Genomic DNA, 25436 nt, shown 5'->3' on the forward strand with positions numbered 1-25436 from the left:
TGCATAGGTACAGAAATCCAAATAATTTCTAAAATTGTACTCATTTGGTTTGGAGAGGTAAAGCAAAGCTAGCATTGCAACAAAAACAGAAGTTCAGTATTCATCTGTTTTGAGATTATTTTGTTCTTATTCATCCCATATATTGCGCCCCTTGTGATCAGCATCAAATATAAGAAACTAGAAAGGTTCATCAAATTGAAGGATACCAGTTATTTGTAATTTTACCCTTAGGATAAAACATAAAATTAGGGTTTCTTCCTGTAAAGAAAACAATTTTGAATTTGGATTTATTTCACAGAACATGCTGACAATTCTGCATAAGTTATTGCTGTAATAACTGATGGAACCCTTTATTGCATAGCGCTTGAAGCTGTAACTGAATTGATAGCAGAAAGTTCTCTACAGTTCGTTTAGGACTCGAGCACAAATACAAGCTACGAGTAGCGCCCAAAAATTAAACTTGCCATATGACAAAAGAACTTTCCACAATCAAACATAATAGCAGTTGTAGATTACAACCACCTATGAACGATGACATAAACAGAGACCTCACCAATTGTTTTGTGGGTACAGGAGGTGTGCATTTAAGACATGAAGACCAGGAGTTACAGGCTCAATTTACAGACTGTTCTGTTAACTGGTCTCAGCTAGCCAGCAGCAGGAGCCCTGCAATTGGCCTCCATGTGCCAGAGCTGGTGAGCAAAACAGAATATTCACCCAGAGTTCTCATAACTGATCACTATCCAGTGAGCCTTGGTACACAACTTGTTTATGCATTGTCATCCGATAAGGGCAACACTGGACTTACCTACAATTTGCCCGATTATTTAGCGTTACTCCTTGTGAAAGCTTACGCATGAAGAATGGCTACCTGGATGATTAAGCACTATTACCTCACGAAGGACTCGACCTGGGCACAGCTCCAGGAGAGAAGGGTGAAAATTAAAACCTACGAGGATGAATGGTGTATAGCAGAAGCTTTAGATTTCAGACCATGACTGGTGTGGTACTAAGTGCAATGAAATGTTGATTAACCTTTCTACTTTAAGAGAATCAATTGGTCAAAGGATGTAACATTTGTTTACCCATACAATTGTTAGATCTTTCAAAAAGCTGTTGCAGAAACAAAGTTTCTTCCAAACAAAATCAAGGCAACTCCTGATCTAGTCATGACAACTAAGCTCCTTCAATTGAAGTAATGTCAATTGGTCAAAATCCCGAAACTCCCCACCTAACAGCACTATGGAAATATCTTCACCACACAGACTGCAAGGTTTCAGAACAGCAGCTTACCACCACCAGCTTCAAGGACAACTAGAAATGTAGTCAGATGTAGTCATTTGCCACCTGGCGTAGCAATTTGAAGTATGGCAAACCATGAGGCTGGGTGAAAAAGAAATTACTTCAGAGCATCTCACATTTAAGTTCACCAATAGCAAAGCAACATCAGTCGTGAAGATCGTTGGTAGCCTAATTCATATTAGTTTTTTGCTGATGAGTAGTTTGTTAAGAGCCTCTTATATGTGTTAAAAATGGCATTTGTGGCACATCTTGGATTTACTCAAGGAGATTCTTTGTTGTTGTTATGATGTTAGGAGGCCATATGTTTGCAAACACTGGTAACTATCCAGTGTCTGTTAGTCTCAGTCTGTCATTATTCTCTTTGATTTAATTGTATATCAATCAATTTTGCATGGAATGTTTAAATCAAAAAAGACCACAATATTCTCCAACTGAGTAGTAAAGAGCTAATGCTGAGCTGCACAATGATTGCACATTTGCTCCACATTGAAGATGCAAGATTATTCAGGGGTTTCTTCTGCTTTTGAACTTCTGACCTACCTTGGAGAGGTGGGCTTTGGTTAACTTGTAGTTAAGTGTGCAATCTGGAGATACTCCTCGATATACTGACTTTGGATCACGTACCAGCAATCTCTATCCAAGAAATATTGAGCTCTCATGTTGTCTAGATTAAGGTGGCACTGACTTCAACACACTGCACGTGTCGCCATGTTTTTTATAGTATGCCGTTTATAGTTGACAAATCTTTATTCAATTTGTTGTCAATCTTATTGAATTGCCTCTCGAAGCTCAGTAAACGCCTTCTGCATACTTGAATGTGCTCAAAATTGTTGGAGGCAAATCATTTGATTAATGCTGAAAAGGGCTGGAGCAAGAATGTAACCCTTGGGGGATCCATTTTTCCAGATCCTTAGTATGCTCATCTTATTGCCCAGCATTTCCTGCAATTGTCTGCCTTGAAACATAATTTCCCACCTCTGGGACATTGTAGCCTGGGGCGAGAGGTGAGGTACCTCAAAGATGTGCTGGGAGACACCCAACACCCCCCCTCCAACCCGCCCCTGAAAACTCCCACATAAAACTTGCATGGCAATTATTCAGGAAATTTAAACGTCCATTGAGCAATTTCCCTGCAATGGGAGCCATCTGAAACTCCAATTTAAATCGCACATTTCCGGTGGTTCCAACTATCTTACAGCAATAGTTACCCAGAAAAGGTTCGAAGAATTAAAAACATTTCTAACTCCTGAGTAACGATAGTACTGACCAACCCCAAACCTCCATGGGATTCACCCCACCCACCCACCCCAACCTCCACAGGAGCCCCCAACACCCACACCCATCCCCCCACTGACTACATGACACACCCACTCCCGCACTGACCACCCAACACACCCCCCACACTAACCACCCAACAACCTGCCCACCCCCTGCACTGACAACCCGACACCCACCCCCACACACCAACACCAAACTAGGAGAGGAGTGGCAATCCGATTAGGATTTCCACTCTGCCGAAGTTACAATACCTCCATCGTAATCAATTAAGGGAAAATCTCAACATCCTGACCAGTAGGCTAAAGTGGCAGATGCCGTCACATCAAGAATCACAGTTCCCGTCATCCTCTGTTGCAAATCATTTTCTGTGTAGATGGCAAAAACAAGGACTTAGTCACAAGTGCTCTAATTTTGTCTAACGCTTGCCTGGTAACCCTTTAGAGTATGTTGCATTGTGCGCAAAATTTGTTATATGATTAGCCACTCCAGAAGTTTGTAGACACATCTCAAAAATGAAAGAGAAAAGGTGGCTAGTTGGAAGGGTGTGGTTCTTTCCAGGTTTTGGCATGGCTGTCACCCTGGCTTTCTGCCCCATCTTAAGAAATTTTCCTCTTCTGGATGACAAAATTCAATGAAAATCAAAATAATGTAGATTCGCAAAATCTGAAATAAAATGATGGAAAGACTCAGCTGATGCAGGCAACATGCGTTCTGATCAAGGATCAACCTAAAAAAGGTTATCTAGTTTCCTCGCTCCACAGATACTTCCTAACCTGGTGAATGTTACCAGCTTTTTTCTGCTTCCTTCAATAAACATCAACAGCCATTACATGCTCTTCGTTACAAGATATAATAGCAGCATTTCTGATGAAATCTCATCAAGACCATTAGCTTCTCCAGTTTTCATGGAACTCAATGCTGTCTGCATTTCTCCAGTTAAGAATGGCTAGAACATGTCTTCCTCACTCAAGGTTGGATCAATCTGGATCTGCGCCTCTTACATTATTGATTCTTTGGAGCTCATCCTACTTGGTCTTTGCCACTTATTTAGGTGTTTGCGAATACTGTTCAGGCACACTACATTTGCATAAGAGGATTGTGGTTTGTGCGTTATTCCAAGCACCCTTACTCATGATTACACTTTTGTGCTACACCAGATTCTATATACTGTTGCAGAAGCTCTGTACTTTGCCTATTTAAGCACAGCATAAATCATCTTGATGGCTACGTGAGATAGATTTATTGACTACTTTAAAATTACTTTGGATTTGTGAATGCAAAGATTTTCTACTTAAGTATTACGTGGCATGCATACGACATACTAGTCAGTCAAGTTTTTTTAAAGTCTACTTTTCTGTAGTTGCACCTCAATTATGAATTCACGGTTAACTGTAGGGATCATCAATTCAACCAGACTAAGGTAATCACTATACAGACTGGAATTGCAAAAATCTCCCAAAACAATGCTGTTAACTATTACTTCTCTGCTAAGGAACTCAGTGCTGGCTAGAAACTCTGCATCCACCATGCACAGAAAAATATAGCTGGCTGCTTAGATCATGTCCAAAATATATATATCATCTACAGAACACCAGTATACAAGATCCAGGTTTATTTTTCTCAGATTTTCTGTGGCTCCATAGCATGGCTCCAACATAGATGGACGGTAAAAGGAAGGCAATCCACCAGGATGTTTAAAACATTTGCAATTTGAAATTGGCCAATTCTTACAGGAAGGTGAAATATGTCAACAATACCAGATTTCACATGAACATGGAAGATCCCTTTATGAGGATTGTAACTAAAAGTCATAGCCTCTGACTGCAAGCCTGCCAGCAAGGCAAGAGTTTACCTGCATTTTGGAGATAATCAACATTTTAAACTGGCCACAAGATTTTCTGTTAATGAGCACTTTGCAGCCAATAGCCTCTTGATATAGAATTGAAGGATGAAAAGTGAAAACCAAATGTTAACTGCTTCAATATTCCTGTAACCAGAATCCAGGTAGTCCAGATACAGACTGTTGTCTGCTGTTATGAGGAATCAAAAATACTGCATGTATTGTCCACATTTCCTCTTTAAAAGCTGATTTTTCTTCCCCCCGTCTCGTCCCACTGTCAGGAAGGTTGTAGCATTAAATATCAACATCCAGCATCATTCAATCTCCTTCTGAAATAACACTAAAGTTTGAGACATGAATTTTATGTGACCGTTCATTTATGTAATGCTGTGCTCCTTTTATTTGCTTAGCACAAATTTAACCCAAAATTTTCTTGTCCATCTGGCACGTTCTACGAGTGCTGCTCTACAATTTAAGTTTGACATTTGCCCCACACTGCCTGGATTCTGGAGCATTTTACATTGGTTTTTCGCTTTCCATCCTTCAATTCTATATCAACAGAATGTTGGCTGCAAAGTGCTCATGAACAGAAAACCTTGTGGCCAGTTTGGTTATCTCCAAAATGCAGGTAGACTCTTGCCTTGCCAGTAGGCTTGCAGTCAGAGGCTATGACTTTTAGTTACAATCTTCACAAAGGGATCTTCCATGTTCTTCATGTGAAATCTGGTGTTGTTGACATATTTCAACATCCTGTACGAATTGGCCAATTTCAAGTTACAAATGTTTCTAAACATTATGGTGAATGCCTTCCTTTTACCATCCATCTCTGTTGGGAGCCATCTTCTGGAGGTACAGAAAATCTGAGAAAAATAAACTGGATCTTGTATACTGGGGGTCTGACCTTCCTGCTGTCTGCTAGTGTTGATTAATCTGATAGCTTAGAAATGCGGGATCAAGCCACCACGGTCAATCCAGATACTTTGGAGGCCAAAGCCTCTCGGGGCATTCTTAGAGAGAAAGTTGAAAAGAACTACAGAACTGGAGAAAGCTTTTGTTCTAAATTGGACATTCCTTCAATCTCATCAAAATTAATCGTCTGGAAGAATTTCTTCAATTAAAAAAGTTATGAGCATTTCAAATAGACTTCATGGAAAAGTAGTTGACATGGGCACTGCAACTCAATCCAAATCCATGGCAAGTACCTCAGGTGATCAAACATTAATTGCAGGAAACAGAACGTGAAAACTTGGGCATGTGAACATTGGAATTTCCATTAAAAATGTCTAACATAAAACATGCAATGCACACAAAAATTTCAATACATTACAGATAAACGTAGAATCCAAAAAATATTGAACCACACAAGTGGAAGTATAAAGATACTAGGAGTTTGGGCAACCACAGTCTAAACTAATATAGCATATAGATTAATCTTAATTTCTTTCCAAGTACAGTTTCTAGCAGGAAGAATGAGGGCATTGATCATATATTGCATTAGCTGGAAATACAGTTACAAAGAAGAGAGTCATGTACTTCCAGCAAAGTCTGGAGGCAGTTGCATGTAATAGATTATGCTATTTATTCACAAGTTAATGGGCATAAATAGCTCAAAATGACCTCAATTTATGAGCAATCACATAAAAGGGAGGTGATTGTTCTTGGTTCGGAACTAAGAACAGACCATATTGGAAGCATATTTTCAATTACTTGCAAATACTTATTGCAGTTTTCTTGACTGGTACATGAAGGATAACCTTAACAGAATTTCTATTAGCCCTTTTTGATGTACTTGGGCTGTTACGAAAACAAGATTTGGACCTAACTACAGCATTTTTAAATGTATTTATTTGAAGCTATGGTAGGAAGGGAATGATAGCACATCAACTTTAGATTATGAGAAACTTCCAAGGGCAGATTAACAAATGGGCCTACAATACCAGGTACCCCAGCCAAAGATGGGGCTTTGGTAAAATTCACCTTAATAGAGAAGAACTCCTGGATCAATAAGTTCTGACATTTAAAAAAGTGAGAAGAGGACAAGCTGGAGTCAGCAGATTTGTTACAATATAAATACTGACATGTCATTATAAATCACTAGTTATAAAACATTACTGTTCAAATGAGGAACCTTAGAAGCAGTGGTAATTAAAAAATGAAAAATCCACAGACATTCTAAGGGCTTTTACTTCAGGCAATTTACTACATATTTGTGTTATAATGGTTGAAGGGAGTGGTGGGATAAAGGAATGTTGCATGAGTGATGTCCGTGACATTAAGAATTCTTAGTCCGGCTCTGGCAAATGGTTCATCATTACTGAGGAGCATGTTACTGCAGACTGCAAAAACACTAGTCACAGGAGTCATCTATACTATCACAACAGCGTTATTACACAGTGAGCAATCTACCAGGCAGAGCTTGCTAGATTCTATGACATCATGCTCTCAGCAAAGAGATTTGTGTGCTCCTCAGCAATCCAATTCTCAATATGTACTCCAGAGGTACAAGGAGACCTGCAGTGGAATGCAAAGGTATGTGTGTGTACAACTGAACTATCATTTTCAATACTCATATGTTTACTATTGGTTTCAAATTCAATAATGTTCATCGACAAGGATTCTCTACAAACGGAACTTTTAAAAAAAAATAGATAGCATGTAACCAATCAGATTTCCCATGTGTGATCTTTATCTCAGCATCAGAATGAAAGGATTGCATTGATACAGTACCTTTCACCATCTCAGGATATCCCAAAGAACTTTGCAGTCAATTAAATACTTATGAAGTGTAGCCAGCGTTATAGTTGCCGCTGTAATATCAAGAATTTTTACATCAAGATTCCACAAACAGCAACAAAATACATGACTAGAAATCTGATTTAGTGCTGGTTGTTGAGGAATAAATGTTGGTTAGCCAGGACACCAAAACTCCTGACAATTCATTGAATAGTGCCATGGAATCTTTTATGCCCCCTGAAAGACAGTGGAGTCAGGTTTAACATCTCATCCAAAACACAACACATCCAAAATGTCAACCTGGATTGTATGCTTAAGTCTCTGGATTTTGACTTGAGTCCAAGGCATGTTGACTCAGAGGCATAAAAATCAATGCACTGAGTCAAGATTGACACTGAGGACATGCCTACCTGAAAAGTGAGGGGGGGCGGGGTGGAGAGAGGAAGAGAAAGAAAAGCCATCAGGAGCGATCACCCTCAGGCCTCTCCTATAAAAAGGTCCAACAATCTTCAGAACAAGCTTTTGACTAAGAAGCTGGGGAACAGCACAAAGCTAAGAGGCAAGAAAACAAGAGAGAAAAAACAATTTTGGATGTAAATCTACAGAGCAAAACCAGGGAGTCACTGGAACTTTGAAATGAAGAATCTCAATCACCAAACAATGTCAGCAAAAGACCGTATCTGAAAAATTATAGTTTCAGGACATGCACCACTTGGTATCTGTTCCATTTGTCACTACTCTTCTCAAATATCGAAATTTTAAAAATCATAAGGAATCACTGGAAAAGTACTCTTGATTGAGGAATGATAAGCAAGATGCATATCTTACCACTAAATGCCAATTTGAAAGGTTTACCAAGAACCAGTAATTCCATTCTTCTAATATACTGCAACATGTAAACTCTAATGATAATGGGGAAAAAGAAGCAGCATGAAATCATTTACATTTCTTTTCTTTCATGGGATGTGGGTGTCGCTTTCAAAGCCAGCATTTGTTCCTCACCCCTAATTGTTCTTTAACTGAGTGATCTGCCATTTCATGGGGGCAGTTAAGAGTCAACCACAGTGTGGGTCTGGAGTCACATGTAGGCCAGGTATGGATGGTAGATTTCCTTCCCTAAAGGACATCAGTGAACCAGATGAGTTTTTACAACAATCCATGATAGTTGTCGTGGTCACCAGTTCTGAGACTGACTTCATCTTCCAATTTTATTAATCAAATTTAAATTCCACCAGCTGCTATGGTGGGATTTTAATCAATGTCCCCAGGGCATTAATCTGGTCTCTAGATTACCATCCATCGACATTACCACTGCACCATGATGATATGATAGTCATAAATCCAATTATAATATCTCAAAGAGGGGTCCATTAATTGTCCCTTAATCAGTACAGTAACTTTGTCAGGGGATTAAAACAAAGTGCTGCTAAAAAATGTCATTTATAGTGATCTTGTGGACAATTTTAGAAGTGCAAAGGCAGAGGCTTCCACAAGTCCTCCACCTGTCCTCTGAGCCACAGCTAATGTGGTTTGGAGAGATCATAAAGGGGAAGCAAAATAAATTGAACTTTTTTTTTAAAAATTTTATATTTCTACAAAAATGGTTTGCCATCTATGAACAAAATGGATGAGAATTTTGCAGGTAAAAATCTGACAAAATTTGACAAAAGTAACAAAACTTCTGAAACTCAATGCTTGATATTATTGATTTTGTAACAGCCGGAAAAAAAGTTTGCACTGAAAAGAAAGGCCTAGTTTGTTTACTGGATTGAATCCTGGCAGCTGCACTTCTTTCACAAGTGGAAAGAAACCAATTCACATAAGCCACATCGATATTTCTATAATTGTTCATTATTTAACCAGGGCTATTTACCTTATTCTTCATAAACTTGGAATGGCTCCTGTATACTTCCATCTGTTTCAACTCTTCCTCTCTCTCCTCCGTGCTCAGAGCTCCATTTGATTTGAGCATTTGTATCTCATCCTCAAGGTCTCGAATGTTCCGTTCCAGCGAGGAGATTTTACTATCCTACAGTGAACACAAATAGCTCAAAACAGGTCTTTTAATGGACTGCTCTAATATAATACTATTTGTTTTATATCTGCCTAAGTTCATAAGCATATGACACATGAATTAATGTGCAAGTCTTAGTCATAAACAGTATGAAAACAGTAGTATTCAGCTTATGAATATTTACCACATTACCACTGGAGTATTTGAGAGCATTCAATAAATAGTCACAAGTCTGCTGGTTATGGTACTGCCCGAGAAACCCAGAGATCCCAAGTTCAAATCCCACTATAGCAAGCTGCAAACTGGAAACCAATACATGTGATCATTTGCGGGCTGGCACCAGAAAATGGCCATGAAAGTGTCTGATTGTTGTAAAGAGACCAAATTGGTTCACTGTCTTTCAGGGAAGGGAACCTATCACCCACCTGATCTGCTTTACTTGCAACTTCTGCCTCACACTGCATGCTTGACTCATAATGCTTTCCAGGCAATTAGGGATGAGGGTTAGACTTGTTCAGATCCCAAAAACAATAATGAACAAGTCACATCACATTTTAAATACTACAGCAAGCATATGAATTCATAAAAGCATTTTGCATCAAGTGGCATATTCTCACAAAACTCAAGTATACTTTAAGGACAGGTCTCAAACTGCTGTAATGTCACAGCTGAGCTACTGACTGCAACAAGTTCATCAAACTCTGAACAATGCTCCTACGCTAATTTCAATAAAACAAATTCAATTCATTGCCACAAACTTCCTTCACACGTTCAAACTTTTATTGCAATACAACTCTACACCTAGAGCATAAAATCCAGCTTTCCAAAACACAAACAAAATCCTATACATGGCAGATATAGCAGTCATTCTGATTGGAGTTTTTCTCATAATTAAAGCTATGCAATTTTAATTCAAGATCTTAAGCCACAAAAATTGCTATTAAGAAGTACTTTATCAATTTGCAAATTTGTAAATAGCATGGGGGCTATCACACAGCCATGCTTGACCCCACTCCAGATTGTGAAGCGTCTGTTTCAAATCTCCCACTCAAGACCGCTGCAGTCATATCATCCTGATGCAATTGCAGGATTGTGATGCGGTTTCTTGGACAGTTAAATATTTGGAACACAATCCACAGCGCCTCGGGATTTACTGAGACAAATGCTTTGGCGAGTGAATGAAATGATGTTGTAAGCGACATTCTTCTTGGATTTGTCTGGCAAATACCATATCAGAGGTTTCTCTGGAGGCTTAAAGTCAAGCTGTAGCTCTTGGAGGATTTCCTCAGCCACAGGAAGTTGGCGATTCAGAATTTTCCCTGCTGAGGGAAATACCTCGATAGTTTGGGTTCCATCAAGGCCACTCAGCTCCTGGCCTCATTACAGCCTTGGTTCAAACATGGACAAAAGAGCTGAACTCCCGAGGTGAGGTGAGAGTGACTGCCCTTGACATCAAGGCCGCATTTGACAGAGCGTGGCATCAAGGAGCAATAGCAAAACTGGAGTCAATGGAAATCAGGGGGGAAACTCTCCGCTGGTTGAAGTCATACCTAGCACAAAGGAAGATGGTTGTTGTTGTTGGAGGTCAGTCATCTCAGCTTCAGGACATCACCGCAGGAGTTCCTCAGGGTAGTGTCCTAGGCCCAACCATCTTCAGCTGTTTCATCAATGACCTTCCTTCCATCATAAGGTCAGAAGTGGGGATGTTTGCTGATGATTGCACGATGTTCAGCACCATTCGTGACTCCTCAGATACTGAAGCAGTCCATGTCCAAATGCAGAAAGACTGGGTAATATCCAGGCTTGGGTTGACAAATGGCAAGTAACATTCGTGCCACACAAGAGGTGGGCAATGACCATCTCCAACAAGAGAGAATCCAACCATCGCCCTTTGAAGTTCAATGGCATTACCATCTCTGAATCCCCCACTATCAACATCCTGGGGGTTACTATTGACCAGAAACTGAACTGGACTAGCCATATAAATACTGTGGCTGCAAGAACAGGTCAGAGGCTAGGAATCGTGCGATGAGTAACTCACCCCCTGACTCACAAAGCCTGTCCACCGTCTACAAGGCACAAGTCAGGAGTGTGATGGAATACTCCCATTTGCCTGGATAAGCGCAGCTCCCACCACACACAAGAAGCTTGATACCAACCAGGACAAAGCAGCCCACCTGATTGGCACCACATCCACAAACATTCACTCCCTCCACCGCCGATGCACAGTAGCAGCAGTGTGTACCATCTACAAGATGCACTGCAGGAATTCACCAAGGCTTCTTCAACAGCACCTTCCAAACTCACAACCACTACCATCTAGATGAACAAGGACAGCAGATAGATGGGAACACCACCACCTGGAAGTTCTCTTCCAAGTCATTCACCATCCTGACTTGGAAATATATCGCCGTTCCTTCGCTGTTGCTGGGTCAAAATCCTGGAACTCCCTTCCTAATAGCACTGTGGGTGTACCTACACCACATGGGCTGCAGCAGTTCAAGAAGGCAGCACACCACCACCTTCCCAAGGGCAACTAGGGATGGGCAATAAATTCTGGAGCCGGTAGCTTCCGGTCCCCACTCAACAGTAAGGTAAATTTGCATCTTGTAACAGACACCAGCCTTGACCTTTTGAAATGCTGCTTTTTGGATTTGTGACCTTGGGTTGTTTTGCCAGGCAATGAAGGCTGCACATTTTTGTTTTGGGAGGTCACACATTTCAGCGCCGTCTTCATTGAACCAGTTCTGGTGATGATGATGCTCGAATCCACATGTCTAGTACAGCTGAATTTATTTGATCCCATCGTGCTACAATTGAATTGGGTGTGGTAAGATTTTCCAGATTGGTCGTGAGCTACACTTGGAATTCCCCTCTTTGGTGAGGCTACTTTAGGATTGAGATATTGATCTTCTTCCTCTTGGAGTTTTGGGCCTTGCGATGTCTCGGTGCTAGGTGAATGTTCATCACCAATTGAACAAGTCAATGGTCTGCCCAGCAGGCATCAGCCCTGCATGGATCAAGTGATAATTACATCACTTTGATTTTTAACCTAAACAATGGCATAATCCAGGAGTTGCCAATGCTTTGACCTAGGATGCCTTGATGTGATTTTGCATTGGTCCTTCTGACAGAAGAGGGTATTTGTTATGAATTAGGCCATGCTGAGCCCAGTTTACCAACAGAAAAATGCATTAGCATTGAGTTTTCCCAATGGTTCCGCTCCAGACACGGGAGTCATGGCCAATCCTGGCATTAAAGTCCCTCTGAAGGATGATCTTCTTTTGGATGGAAATGAGGGCTTCACCACAGTCAGGCTAGAACCTGTCCATAACATCTTCATTTGAGTCAAGGTTAAGACGTAAGCACTGATGACTGTGGCATATTGGTTAGGGCTCAGCTGTAGGCGAAGTGTCATAAGTCTTTCATTTATACAATCGGGAAGTTCCCTCCATCGATTACTACCTTGACGTGGTGCAGAGGCTTGTGCGCTCCAACAATTCCTGGATCAATGCTACTGAGAGCTCCTTGCTCCTGGTAGAGTCACTTATGGCAGCGAGGTCAGGGGGAGGTGCCAGACAAAGCGCAGTCCAAAAGGTCCTTAGCGGCAGAACAAGTGAAGGAAGACTGTCGGGACCGTGTGGACAATGACAGTGCTCCAAAGTCCCCACATTGAACAAAATCATGTGCAGGCTTCTACCAGGGTCCATTTGCAAAGTTCTGTGGCAATGGAGAATTGGCGATGGTGGCAGGGTTGTGCACCTGGGAATCCCTAGTCAAGAATCTGCACACAAGCAACAGATGCATGAAGATTGTTTGACACCTGTGTTGGGGCAGAGATATCTTTGGACATCAGCATCTGTGACTGAGCAGTCCTCTTCAAGATACCCCCCTGATCACCCCAAATGGAGAGGGGGATAGAAAAGGTGCCCTAAAAATAGGCACCCTAAAAATAGGCTGTCCCACTTTCTCTGACCGCACAACCTTTGTAATCAAAGAAAGAAAATTTTAAATTTTGCAAATTAGAATGTTAGAATACTCATGGATAATCTCAAGAGTGACTGTCCGCAAAGAAGAACTGCAAACGTATCACGTGAACCATCAAGTCTCCAAATTGACTTCACCGCCCCCAGTGAGACCTACCTTCCTGGGGGGCGGGCAGCTAAATGAACAAACAGGAGGATACATCTTCTACTGCAAAGGAAAGGCTGACACCGACCCTCATGTCCACAGAATGAGTTCTGCCATCCAGAAAACAATGTTGCATGAACTACCAGAATTCCCCAATTGCATAAATGAATTATGCAATGCTCAAGGACATGAGGGCCATTCAGCCCTTCAAGCTTTAACTGATGCTAACAGATGATAAGGTGGTTGGTGAATAACTCATCCTACTTTCTTAAATAATCATTCCATTCAACCATGAGTAAAATTTTGTTCTCAATGGTCACAGTCCAATATTTCAACAAGATGAATATCACAAGCCCAATATCCAAAAGGGTTAACATCCAAAAGATCAGGAATTGACTAGATTTTTGTGTTATCTTGCTTACCAACTCAGTTTTTATTCAAATTAGCCCTCACACACAGAAAATTTAATTCTAGGAGAAGGCGTCACAAAACATTGAGATTTTAGAAAAGGGAAGATTAATATACAAGTCCTGAGGTGCAACATCAAAGGTTATCAAACATCCTTCAATTTCTTCAATTATCCTGAAGCCCAAATCAACAATACCCCTGTGCAAAATTGGCCGAAATAGGTGACACTTTCAAAACTTAAAACATTTTTTGCCCCATCTTCAAAGCTTAAATGAACAATTCTATATAACATGCAATGACACTTACTTGACTTTTAATCTGGTATTATTACACTCTATTTTTGATATCCCACTGAGCTCAGCATCTACTACAGACCTGGCCTGTTTGACAATAAAAACAGACAAGAAAAGTAAAGATCTTCATTTACCTTCATTTCGATGACAGTTTGCAATGCTTTTGTCTTGGCTGATTCTGGTGCCGCTTCAATTCTCCGCTGAACATCCTGAAGAGTTAAAGGAAGAAACAATTGTTACAATTATGAGGTTGAAAAGATGTTGTTGCTTTGGGGCTATATCTTTAATTTAGGGCAAAATGAAAGGGGTCATGTGACCTGTGCTGAAGTCTCTCTGAAAATAAGTTTGGGTGACTGGCTGTTAAAGATTAAAGGAAGGCCTAGGTTATTCTACTGGGAAGAAGGTGCAAGTAGACAATTCCAAAGGTTGCTGTGATGCTGGTGGACAGACTGTCAGTCTCCAAGTCCCAGGGAAGTGTTAAGAATGACAGGTTGTAATCACTGAACCTTACAGTCTGTCAGGATCCAAGAGCAGGGGCATAGCAAAATGCTGTGGTTCACCACGCAGGAATGCGGGTGGAAGTTTGTGCTTGCATTGGAAAGACCAAATTCATGAGGAGTTAAAATAAGGCTGAAAGATTCGTCTAGTTTGCGTTAGAGTAAGAATCTCCAGGGGAAAAAAAATCCTCACTGTGAGAGAGTTACAAGATCGAAAGTTATCAGGCTGAGAAAGGAAAAGGACAGCCACATCTCCCTCCTCAGTGACTGTCTCTGGCTCTGACTTACTCCACATGTATTCCAACTAAAGTTCCATGCCTCATATTTCAAATCCACCCTGGTTTATAGCTATCTCCGAGACATACAACACTCTTTGGACTGCTGTTCTTGCCACATCCCGAGATCAGCACCACGCGCCGCTACTTGTACATGTTCGACCTCTCTCTGCAGAAGCAACTCACCCTTTCTCAAACGTGTCCTGGTCCCCAATTTCAAGTTATTCTTTGTCTCATCATACACCTTAAAAAACTTTTGCTTTTCCTTTCAGACGTTAAGGAACACAAGCTCCAACAACTTGTGGGTACAGACATCCCTCTGGATCCTTCCTCCCCATCCATTCCCTCTTACCCCATATCCCTTCTTCTAAACCCACCTCTTGCTGTGTATTCACTATACCCTCTGGAGTGCAGCTCATTTATTCCATGTTTGAGCCAAAGCTGTAATGAGGTCACGAGCTGAGTGACCCTGGCAGAACACAAATTGAGCGTCTGTGAGCAGGTTATTGATAAGCAAGCCGTTTGATAGCACTGTTGATGATCCCTTCCATCATTTTACTGATGATTGAGAGTACACTGATGGGGCAGTAACTGGCCGGGTTGGATTTGTCCCGCTTTTTGTGTACAGGGCATACCTTGGCAATTTTCCACACTGTCGGGTAGAGGGCAGTGTTGTAGCTGTGCTGGAACAGCTTGGCTAGGGGCGCGGCAAGTTCTGAAGCACAAGTCTTCAGTACTATCGCTGTAATATTGTCAGGGCCCATAGCCTTTACAGTATCCAGTGCCTTCAGCCATTTCTTGATATCATTTGGAGTGAACTTTGTATTCATTCCAGATTTTCAGCATCTGCAGTATTTTGCTTTTATTTAAGTGGACAAGAATGTGGCAGATAGAAAAGCAGCGGATTTTTTTTAAAATGGAGAGTGGGAAACATTGATATTCAAAGAAACCATGGGTCCTTGAACACAGGTGAAATGAAGTTAAAAATCAAGCAATTAGGAAAGCAAATGATAAGATAGCTTTTATTGCAAAAGGGATTAGAGTAGTCAAGAAATCTTTCTGCAATTATATAGGCCTTGGTGAAAAGGAGGTCCACAATTTTCATCCTTCTTGTTTGTAGCACATTCTGGGCATCTTATGGAAGGACAAAATCACGAATGCAGCAGTTCTCTCAAAAGCAAAGCTCACACGTAGGTTGCTCTTCATCAACCAGAGGCAACTTCGCTGGTTTGGGCACCTCTGCAGGATGGAAAATGTTTGCATATCTCAGGACTTTCTCTGTATGGCAAGGCGACTGGAGCCAGGCAACCAGTGGGATGCCCAAAGTTCCGCTTCAAGGATGCTTACAAGCGTGGCATGAAGGCCCTAAACTCAAATATCACACCCGGGGGCCACGAACTGACAATAATAGGAAATGATGACATCACCTGTGGGCCAGCATGCCCTATGTGGCAATCAGTGGCTACAGCAGCTTGGCAACAGGCCCAAAAACAACAACCCACAAACAACTTAAAAACGCTTGATATACAGCACTTGTGGCAGAACCTGTCTCTTCAGCCATCAGCGAAAGTGCACCATGTGAAGCTACCCCATCCTCAAAGGCTTTGATTTGCTGAAGGATGCTGTCAACAATGCTAAGACTACACCTGAGGTACTGTGTACAGTTTTGGTCTCCTTATTGAAAAAAAGATACTTGTCTTAGAAGGAATGCAACAAAATTTTACTGGACTCATTTCTGGGTTGAGGAGATTGAACTCCAACGAGACTGTCCCATGAGAAACAATTGAGTAGCTTAAGTCTTTATTCCCTGGAGTTGAAAAGAATGAAAGGGGATCCTATTGAAACATACTGTCATGTTCCCAAGACATGAAAGAGATCATAAATCAAACCTTACTTTTTTGCTTATTTAAAAAGTGGACTTTGCTGAACTAAAAGATAGCTGCTACAAAGATAGTTGTAAACACAATTTACAAGTTGGCCACAGTTCCTGGAAATTTTCAACAGCATTTACAGGACAAAATCTCAACCCTCACCCTTTGTGGAGTCTCACACCTCTCGTTGTGAGGGCACATTACAATTTATGAAACCAGGGACCAGCAAACAACTTGTCTCCCCAGCCTGGTCCTATAACAAAGGGGAAATCATCGAATCTCATTACACATTCACAGGTGCAAAAAGCCACCATTTATCTCCTAAGGTGAACAATGGATTTTGACCAGAGGGAAACAAACCTTTTTTTAAAATCTGCAACTGCCTATTAATGGGCAACATTTCATGACCTAAGCTTCTGGCCTGTTTAAACTCCAGCCTGCAAACAAAGCAGGACTCCAGACTGACCAAAAGTCAAATCTAAGACTCCTCAAACCCTGTTTCTCAGGAAGATTCCTGTTATCGCCTGCCGAGCAGACCAAGTCTCTGTATGCCAACTTCATCTCACTGTGTCACCATCAACTTTAAACGAATTCTGCAGAAACATGCTTCAGCTAAGTGAAATGTAGCTCTTCCGTGAAGGAGGCCTCACTGGACTCTGACTTTCTAGATTCTGAAAACAACGTGAACTGATATCCATATCTGTGGTGATTTTTCTTATAAGTTATTCATCATTGTATAAACTCCTCTCCTATCCTCTTATAGTGTGTATGAAGTTGTGGCTATTCTCCAGCTTTGAATATGTGAATAAGCTATACTTCTGATTTAACCCTAAATTAGAGTTTGCTGTATGTCACTTTAAAAAATTGACCTCACCAACAGAGGATGTGGGAAAAACGCCACAGCCTCTTTTAAAAATTAAAATACCTCTGCCCATGAATGAGCAAAGGTGGTGAAAAAATAAGGCAGTTCAGTTTTGCCTCCCTCCCCTGTCCATAACAATGTAAAATTCTTAAAATGCCTTGTCAGGGCAGTTGCTGGTTAGATGTTTTCCCTGGCCGGGCAAATCTAGAGCTATGGATTAGCCATTTTACGACTGAGATGAGGGGAAATTTCTTCACTCAGGATTTCAATCTTTGGAATTTAATTTCAGAGACCTGTGGATTCCAGTCATTGACTATATTCAAGACGGAAATCAATATAAGGGATTTAAGGGCTATGGGGATAGTGTGGAAAGGCAGAGTTGAGATAGGAGATCAGCTTTGATCATAGTGTATGGCTGAGCAGGCTCGAATGGCCTACTCCTGCTTCTATTTCTTATGCTATGTTCTTAACTTACGGAAATTGTTCTGATTGCATTATTTTACTTTTTAGACACAAGGTTTTTCATTTCTGAAATCAACCAAAACTAGATGTACTAAGGTATCTGTCAAATTCAGATGCATATATTCCCAGGATATATTTTAAAGGACAAGACAAAATTTTACCCTCATTAGAACTTTTCCCTAACTTTCGAAAACAAATTACCATCTAAAGCTTTAAAAATAACTTGGATTACAGTGATCAAGGATTTACACAGTGATCAAGGGTTAACAGAGTGAGAGAAATATCGGGATCGATCCTGATTTTGAACAAGATGGGATGAAGCAAACGAGGGTTGCCATCTTTAGTTTGGTGAGTCACACTCTTCAGAATGCTGAGCCATCTCTCTTCCAGCCATTGAATATAATTCTGTGTTGAGGAGAAAGTTTTTAAGACATTGAAGCAGTATGCCAAGGTAAATGGCCACAGAAGGTGCCGGTTTCCAGTACATACGGTATACGGTAAAAATGCGTATTGCTACCTCAACCAACTAGCTGGTCATGGGAACCCCATAACCTTTCTCATTCAATCCTATGCACCTCATACTCTTGCATGAAATACTGCATGTTCCAAACTCCAAGCAAATTTTTCAGTAATGATGCTAAATTATCAAAAGAGAAGTGAGAGAAAAGATTCCATCTCAACACATTTCTATCCTGCAGGCTTATGCACTATTTTTGGAAGGCCAAGGGGCAGTTGCATAACACTGGCAAGACTCATGAAGTACTCACCATTTCACCAACTTTCAATCTCAAGCACTTGATGGCGGCACTAAAGCCTTCCTGGAGGAAAAGATAACCCTAAAGCCACTAAAGAGGCCATCAGAAATGGTCTTGCAGGCAACTCACTCAGATCAAGATTAATAAACATGAATTTATCTTCATAAGCTTGTCACACACATGAACAAAAATTTACCACCACCCCAGGAATCAATTAAGGAGCAAGAGCCTTGCCTCCTTGTACCACAATGGTCGGAATTAAAAAAAGCACTGGAATACAAATGTCATACACAAAGGGAAAGTATAGGCAAAGAGACACTGGCACCACAGCATAAATGATGCACTGTTGCTGAAAAAAAAGAGACATGTCTAAGCTTTTCGTCTTGTATTCATCAGGACACTCGCAAAAATATTGATATTCTTTCGAGTGTCTCTTTTTTCATCAGTACTCAAATGATGCACCAAAAAAATTCCTTGCAACTGAACTTTGTGCAAAGAATCCATTTATTACAAGCCATATTTCTGCAGCAGGAGACAAACGGTATGCATATACAGTGGATAAGTTTAAGTACAGGACCCTGATGTCATTAAGAACATTATGCAGGCATGCCCATTAGTAATTAGTGTATATGTCTTCTCTGCTAAGCTCTAAAGGAGCTGGTAACACATCAACTTCAGGATCACACTTCTTCTGGACCTTCCTGATACTTCTTGAAACTGCTGCATGGTAATTACATTCAGATCATGGACCATAATCGGTACAATTGCGCTATCATTTTGGACAATTTTCTAGGCCTGTAACACCGTCAGACTTACCTAGACAGCAGATACTTTGGGCAGGATTTTGAGGTCCCACTTGAGAAGGAATGGAGGTAAGCAGGCACTAAAAATAGTAGCACAGGTCAGTGTGTCTGTTTCCCATCGCCGTTCCTGCCACTGGTGAGTTTCATCAGGACAGGGAAAGATAAGTCCTGAAAATCCATCCGATTCGGGAATAAGATCAATTAACAAATTAACAAGATCATAGGGCCAGTGTGGGACTCTTGGGGTGGCACCAGGGTTGCATGCTACTTCAGGGGCAGACCAGATGCATGGAGGAAACAACACAGTCAAGAACCAGTCATTGCCATACCAGTAACTTAGGTGGGCCATAAAAAGGAGCATGGCCAAGAGCAACATTCACCTACTGGCACACAGGTGCCATCGGGTGTGCACAGGTTGCAGGACGAGTGTTCTGAATGAGCTCATGCAACGCAAGTAGTCATCCCTCTCCTAGCATTGCAGGGACATAAGAGGAGTGGGGAGAAGGCTTCGAGAAATAAGTCAAGCTGAACGCAAGGATGGCAAAAGCTGACAATGGGAGTCCGACCCTCAGATTTTGGGTTTAGTGGTGAGGAGCAGCAACATCCTCACAGGAGAGGCAAAGCCCCAATTTTAAGGAAGCAGCGAAGGACATGGGGTAGGATGACAATGGAGCCAATACACTCTGCACAGGATCTACTTTCACCTGCCCCAGTTGTCAGACCTCTGCCTTCCTTCTATCACTGATGCTTTCATTGCTTCAGACAAATGGCAGCTGCTCAACCATTCAACCAGGCAATTAGCAGCCGACATCCAAGAAAATCAAGGGTTATGACTGCTTTGCCCCCGGTTTCCCAATCCCGGCCCTATGTTTCAGCTACAATATGCTCTATTTCAAACTCTGTGGAATCCCTCATTGAATTTTATATTAAAATCTTAAAATGAGGTCACAATTGAAACACTTGAAAATGTGTTTTAAATTAATTCAATGAAATAAAAAAAACAGCTACATACTTCCTAAATTTATCATACAACAACCTGGAGTATCACAATCATAAATCTATGGGAAGATAGCATGTCAAATAATGAAAACATTTCAACGAGTATTGGAGGCTAGTCCAACCTCAATGTTCTTTGTGCGACTACATCCACAGCCATCACAGACATAAATAAATTAACTTGGCAATTAAACAGGTTACTAGGGAAACAGGCAATAAAAAATTATCAGATTGGCTGCTACTACTTAGAGCTAGGGTGTTGGTTTTGTATCTTTACACACACTTTTTTTCCTTTTGGGTAATAGTGGGGAACGCATTGGAAGGATTAGCAGGCTGATTATCAACCTGTTGGACCACGTCACGAATGCTACTTCCATGGCTAATAAGTCCTGGAGGGGGGACTCAAACCTGGATCTTCTAGCTCAGAAGCAGGGGCACTACCTACTGAGCCACAAGACCTCCATTGAGCAAGTGCAATCACACATCCTTTACTTCTGTAAATTTCTCTCTGCTCTTTTTAACCTAAATTGCTTTACCTCCCCTCTTCAAATTTTCTCTTCAGTCCCAAGCCACGTTCTTGCTGGGATCTCAGCTATTTACAATCTATATTAATTACTCAGACAAAGCAACCAAGAGTGACATCTTTGGCAATTTCCACCTATCACTGGCCCTCTATCCAGCTCTACCTGTCCCACCCCCCCTTAAACCAGCTTATATTTCACCTCTCTTCTATTTTTCCTTAGTTCTGTTGAAGAGTCATACGGACTCGAAACATTAACTGTGTTCCTCTCCGCAGATGCTGTCAGACCTGCTGAGTTTTTCCAGGTATTTTTATTTTTGTTTTTGTTCAAGAGTAATGTACCCAAGTTTGTCACTCTATCCTCAATTGGCAAGGACTGGTTTTGGATGGTGGTGCTGAATTTTCAAACACTAAAAATGTTAGCTCCAGTCAGTTCCATAATAAATAAAACAAAAATAATCGATGTGTTTAATTGAAAAACTAATTTGTTTTATACAGAATAAAAACACTTCTGTTGTTTTTTTTTATTCATTCACAGGATGTGGGCGTCACTGGCTGGGCCAGCATTTATTGCCCATCCCTAGTTGCCCTTGAGAAGGTGATGGCGAGCTGCCTTCTTGAACCGCTGCAGTCCATGTGGTGTAAGTACATCCACAGTGCTGTTAGGAAGGGAGTTCCAGGATTTTGACCCAGCAACAGTGAATGAACAGCGATATACTTCCAACTCAGGATGGTGAGTGACTTGGAGGGGAACTTCCAGGTGGTGGTGTTCCCATCTATCTGCTGTCCTTGTTCATCTAGATGGTAGTGGTTGTGAGTTTGGAAGGTGCTGTTGAAGAAGCCTTGATGAATTCCTGCAGTGCATCTTGTAGATGGTACACACTGCTGCTACTGTGCATCGGCGGTGGAGGGAGTGAATGTTTGTGGATGTGGTGCCAATCAGGTGGGCTGCTTTGTTCTGGATAGTGTCCAGCTTCTTCAGTGTTGTAGGAACTGCACTTATCCAGGCAAGTGGAGAGTATTCCATCGCACTCCTGACTTGTGCCTTGTAGATGGTGGACAGGCTTTGGGGAGTCAGGAGGCCAGTTACTCGTCGCACAATTCCTCACCTCTGACCTGCTCTTGTAGTCACAGTATTTATATGGCTAGTCCAGTTCAGTTTCTGGTCAATAGTAACCCCCCCAGGACGTTGATAGTGGGGGATTCAGTGATGGTAAAGCCATTGAACATCAAGGGGCAATGGTTGGAATTTATGGTATTTTCATAACACTTGGGTGTGGGTGGGACAGCAGTGGGGGCGGGGGCGGTGCATCAGAAGCAAAACGATTGAGAGCCCTGCTAGCCTGCACTTCTGTTTCCAATTTAGGCACTGAAATAAAATGTGGCTGATGCTATTCATTTAGTTGAAATGCTGGTGAATGGTGCTCTAAGTAAGAAAATCTGAAGAATGAAAAAGAAACATTTTTAACAAAGGAAAAATGCTGTTCAAGTACAAAATAACTCTTACCTCTCTTAGCTGATTGTTTTCTTTTGCTTTTTGTTCAAGTATGTTCTCTAATTGGTTCACAAGCATTTCTGCTTCAGCTAGACGACGTATTCGTTCATGGTCTTCTTCCATCACTTTCGAAGATAGTCCTTTGGTCTGAAGCATCTCCAGCAGCTTCTTGATAGACTCATCACGGGCACAGAGTGTTTGCTTCTGTGTCTCAATGCGCAGCTCCATCTCCTCCAGAGTTTTGCGCAATAGGAATAGTTCTTTGGCCTGACGTTCATGTTCGGTGTGAAGGTGTTGGAAATTTTCCTCAGTTAGCTCAGCAACAAATGGCTCACTTGCTCTGGTGCTATTATCCTGCTGGAAGAGCTGGTTCAGATCTCGCTGGATTCGGAGCTCATCCTGCAATGCTTGAATTGTCATCTGAAAGTGCTGTATCCCAAAAGGAGAAAAAAAAATATTAAAAAATCTATAAAATATCCAATTTCATACTGTACAAAGTGCTTAGTTTTGTTTTCAATTTAAATTACCATTAATTTCTAAAATAAATTACTTTTTTATTTTGGTAGGGCATGGGGAGACACAGACATATTGGTTCTGTATAGTGTCACTATCTTGGGTTTGGCCACAGCCAAACAATTTTGGTCTCCAGTAGAGCAGGGCAAACACTCCACTCAAGATAGCTACTAATTACTGATCATTAGCTACAATGCCTGTTCCAACAAAACAAGATTTCATGGCCACTTTTATAAAGATCAGATTGATATTGCATTGGAGTTGTACACCATGCACTGTGTCGTTATCCCTGCTTGCAATGAATTGGTACCCTGGAATGTGGGCTCAGCAGCTGCAGTGGCCCGCAAGGTGGGTTTCTTGCAGGTGACTATGTCCATATTCTGGTCAGATAGTTTTGTAAGTAGATCACGTTTTTCCCAGGATAGGCCTCCAACGTTGAGCTGGTATATTCTTGTTGCTGGTCCTGTTTCTTGGCTTTGTCGTCCACGAGAGAATTCAGTTGCTAATGGGTTTTTACTGTTTAGGCCAGGAGCCTGGTGGCTGATGTTCAGTTACTTTTTGACAGCATTAGTTTGCAGGTTTTCAGTTTGGAAAACTTACTTTAATACGAGGACCACGTTGAAGTTGCCATCTCCCTCCATACAGCCTAGACACCAACTTCAAGGAAAGCCCCACCAAAGACGCTCAATGGAGATCCCGTGGCTCAGTGGGTAGTGAACCTGCCTTTGAGCTAGAAGATCTAGGTTAGAGACTCCTCCAGGACTTGTTGGCCACAGAAAGAGCATTCATGACGCGGTTCAATGGGTTGATAATCAGCCTGCTAACCCTTCCAACGATTTCCCCACTATTAGCCAAAAGGATAAATGTGTGTCTGAGAAGATAGAAAACCAACAGACCAGCTCTATAAATATTACAGAGATGAGGAGAAATTTTTTCTTGCAGAGGGTCCCGAGTCTTTGGAACCCTCTTCCCCAGAGAGCAGTGGAGGCTGGGTCATTGAATATTTTTAAGGCAGAGGTAGATAGATGGCAGAGGTAGATAGATTCTTACCTAACAAGTCAAATGTTACTGGGGAGAAGCAGGAATGTGGAGTCGAGGCCACAATCAGATCAGCCATGATCTTACTGAATGTCAGAGCAAGCTCGAGGGACTGAATGGCCTTCTCCTGCTCCTAATTTGTATGTTCATATCTATGTACACAGATCTAAAACCAGATAACTCCTACTCCATTTCCACTGAAGTAGGTAAGCTGACCCTCACAAATGTCTTCAAGCCACCATATGAACTGTTGCTCAACATCATAGTGCAGTCTGCAGCACACCCAACCATCTATATTAGTGGCTTCATTAGCTAACATCAAATGGGGGTACCTCAACACCGCCACGGGGGAACAACTATCACTGTGGGCCTATATGCATGACCTAAAACTTGAGTGTGATGCAAAACCACCTGGTACATTTCATTCCACCAGGTGGAAAAAGGACTACTCACCTGATTTTTGCTTTACGACCCGTGACAGCAACAGCCGACCCCTAATGCATTCCCAACAGGTGCTGCCCATCTTCCCCCACTCCCAGCATTACCCAACCGTCACTTGCATTGGCCTGAGCTACCAGCCATAAGCTCAAAGCCAAAATCTCACTGGAATCTGCGGAAGAGCAACTGGGATGCATACAGCAGATACTTAAAAGCCATCATTAACCAGATCCCACAACTCCCCAAAAAATGTAACTGCTTCACTCAACTTCTCTAACTGGTACCCACCAAATTTGTTCCACAGAGCTTCAGAAAAACTTTCATCCCCATCTGAACCCAAAAATGTAAACGATTACTGGAAGAGGGACAATGAAGACCGCGATGCGGCAACAGCACTCAGAGTCTCTTGACAAAAGGATGCCTCACAAGATGGCAGGAAACTGCAGAGAAGATTGACTGCACAAGATTGAAAGGCATGGAGGCTCCTATGTCTCTTGGAAGCAGCCAAGCAACAACCAGACCAACAGCCCAGAATCAATGCTTCACAGTTCCGAATAAACTCCATATAACAGCCAGCAGGGAAGATAATTGGATGGTAAAAGCAGCTCTGATGCAGTCTTTCAAGATTGCCCCAGAGCTCACAGACTTCTCAAGCCCTGACAGGAAGAAAGGAAGTGGACAGTGCCCTGACAGCAACCAAGTCAGCAATGCAGCACAAGTTGTTGAGATTTACCCGGAATTCCTCAAGAATATCAAATCACAGGGAAGGACATGGCTAATAAAGCTGTTTACCAACATCCACAGCAGAGGCACAGTTCCAAGCACCTGGTGCCAATCCAAGATAGTGGCCGTTGCCATGCCAGGGAAGCCACTTAACAACCTATTTAGCTTCCATCCATAACCCTGCTCTCA

General features: G+C 41.7%; 1 protein-coding gene across 8 annotated transcripts in view; it reads right to left on the reverse strand.

Moving 5' to 3' along the window:
• The window catches only part of erc1b (ELKS/RAB6-interacting/CAST family member 1b), a 1197549-nt gene that overhangs the window by 1121266 nt on the left and 50847 nt on the right, over positions 1-25436 (reverse strand). For all 8 annotated transcript variants that reach the window (XM_078568271.1, XM_078568270.1, XM_078568269.1 and 5 more), the window contains exons 3-5: positions 22548-22964; positions 14134-14208; positions 9027-9182 (exon numbers count right to left, since the gene is read on the reverse strand). In XM_078568271.1, coding sequence (XP_078424397.1) covers positions 9027-9182; positions 14134-14208; positions 22548-22964 — 648 coding nt within the window. The remainder of the gene's footprint in view (positions 1-9026; positions 9183-14133; positions 14209-22547; positions 22965-25436) is intronic.

Source organism: Cetorhinus maximus, chromosome 22 (assembly GCF_964194155.1).
Source record: "Cetorhinus maximus chromosome 22, sCetMax3.hap1.1, whole genome shotgun sequence".
NCBI lineage: Eukaryota > Metazoa > Chordata > Chondrichthyes > Lamniformes > Cetorhinidae > Cetorhinus > Cetorhinus maximus.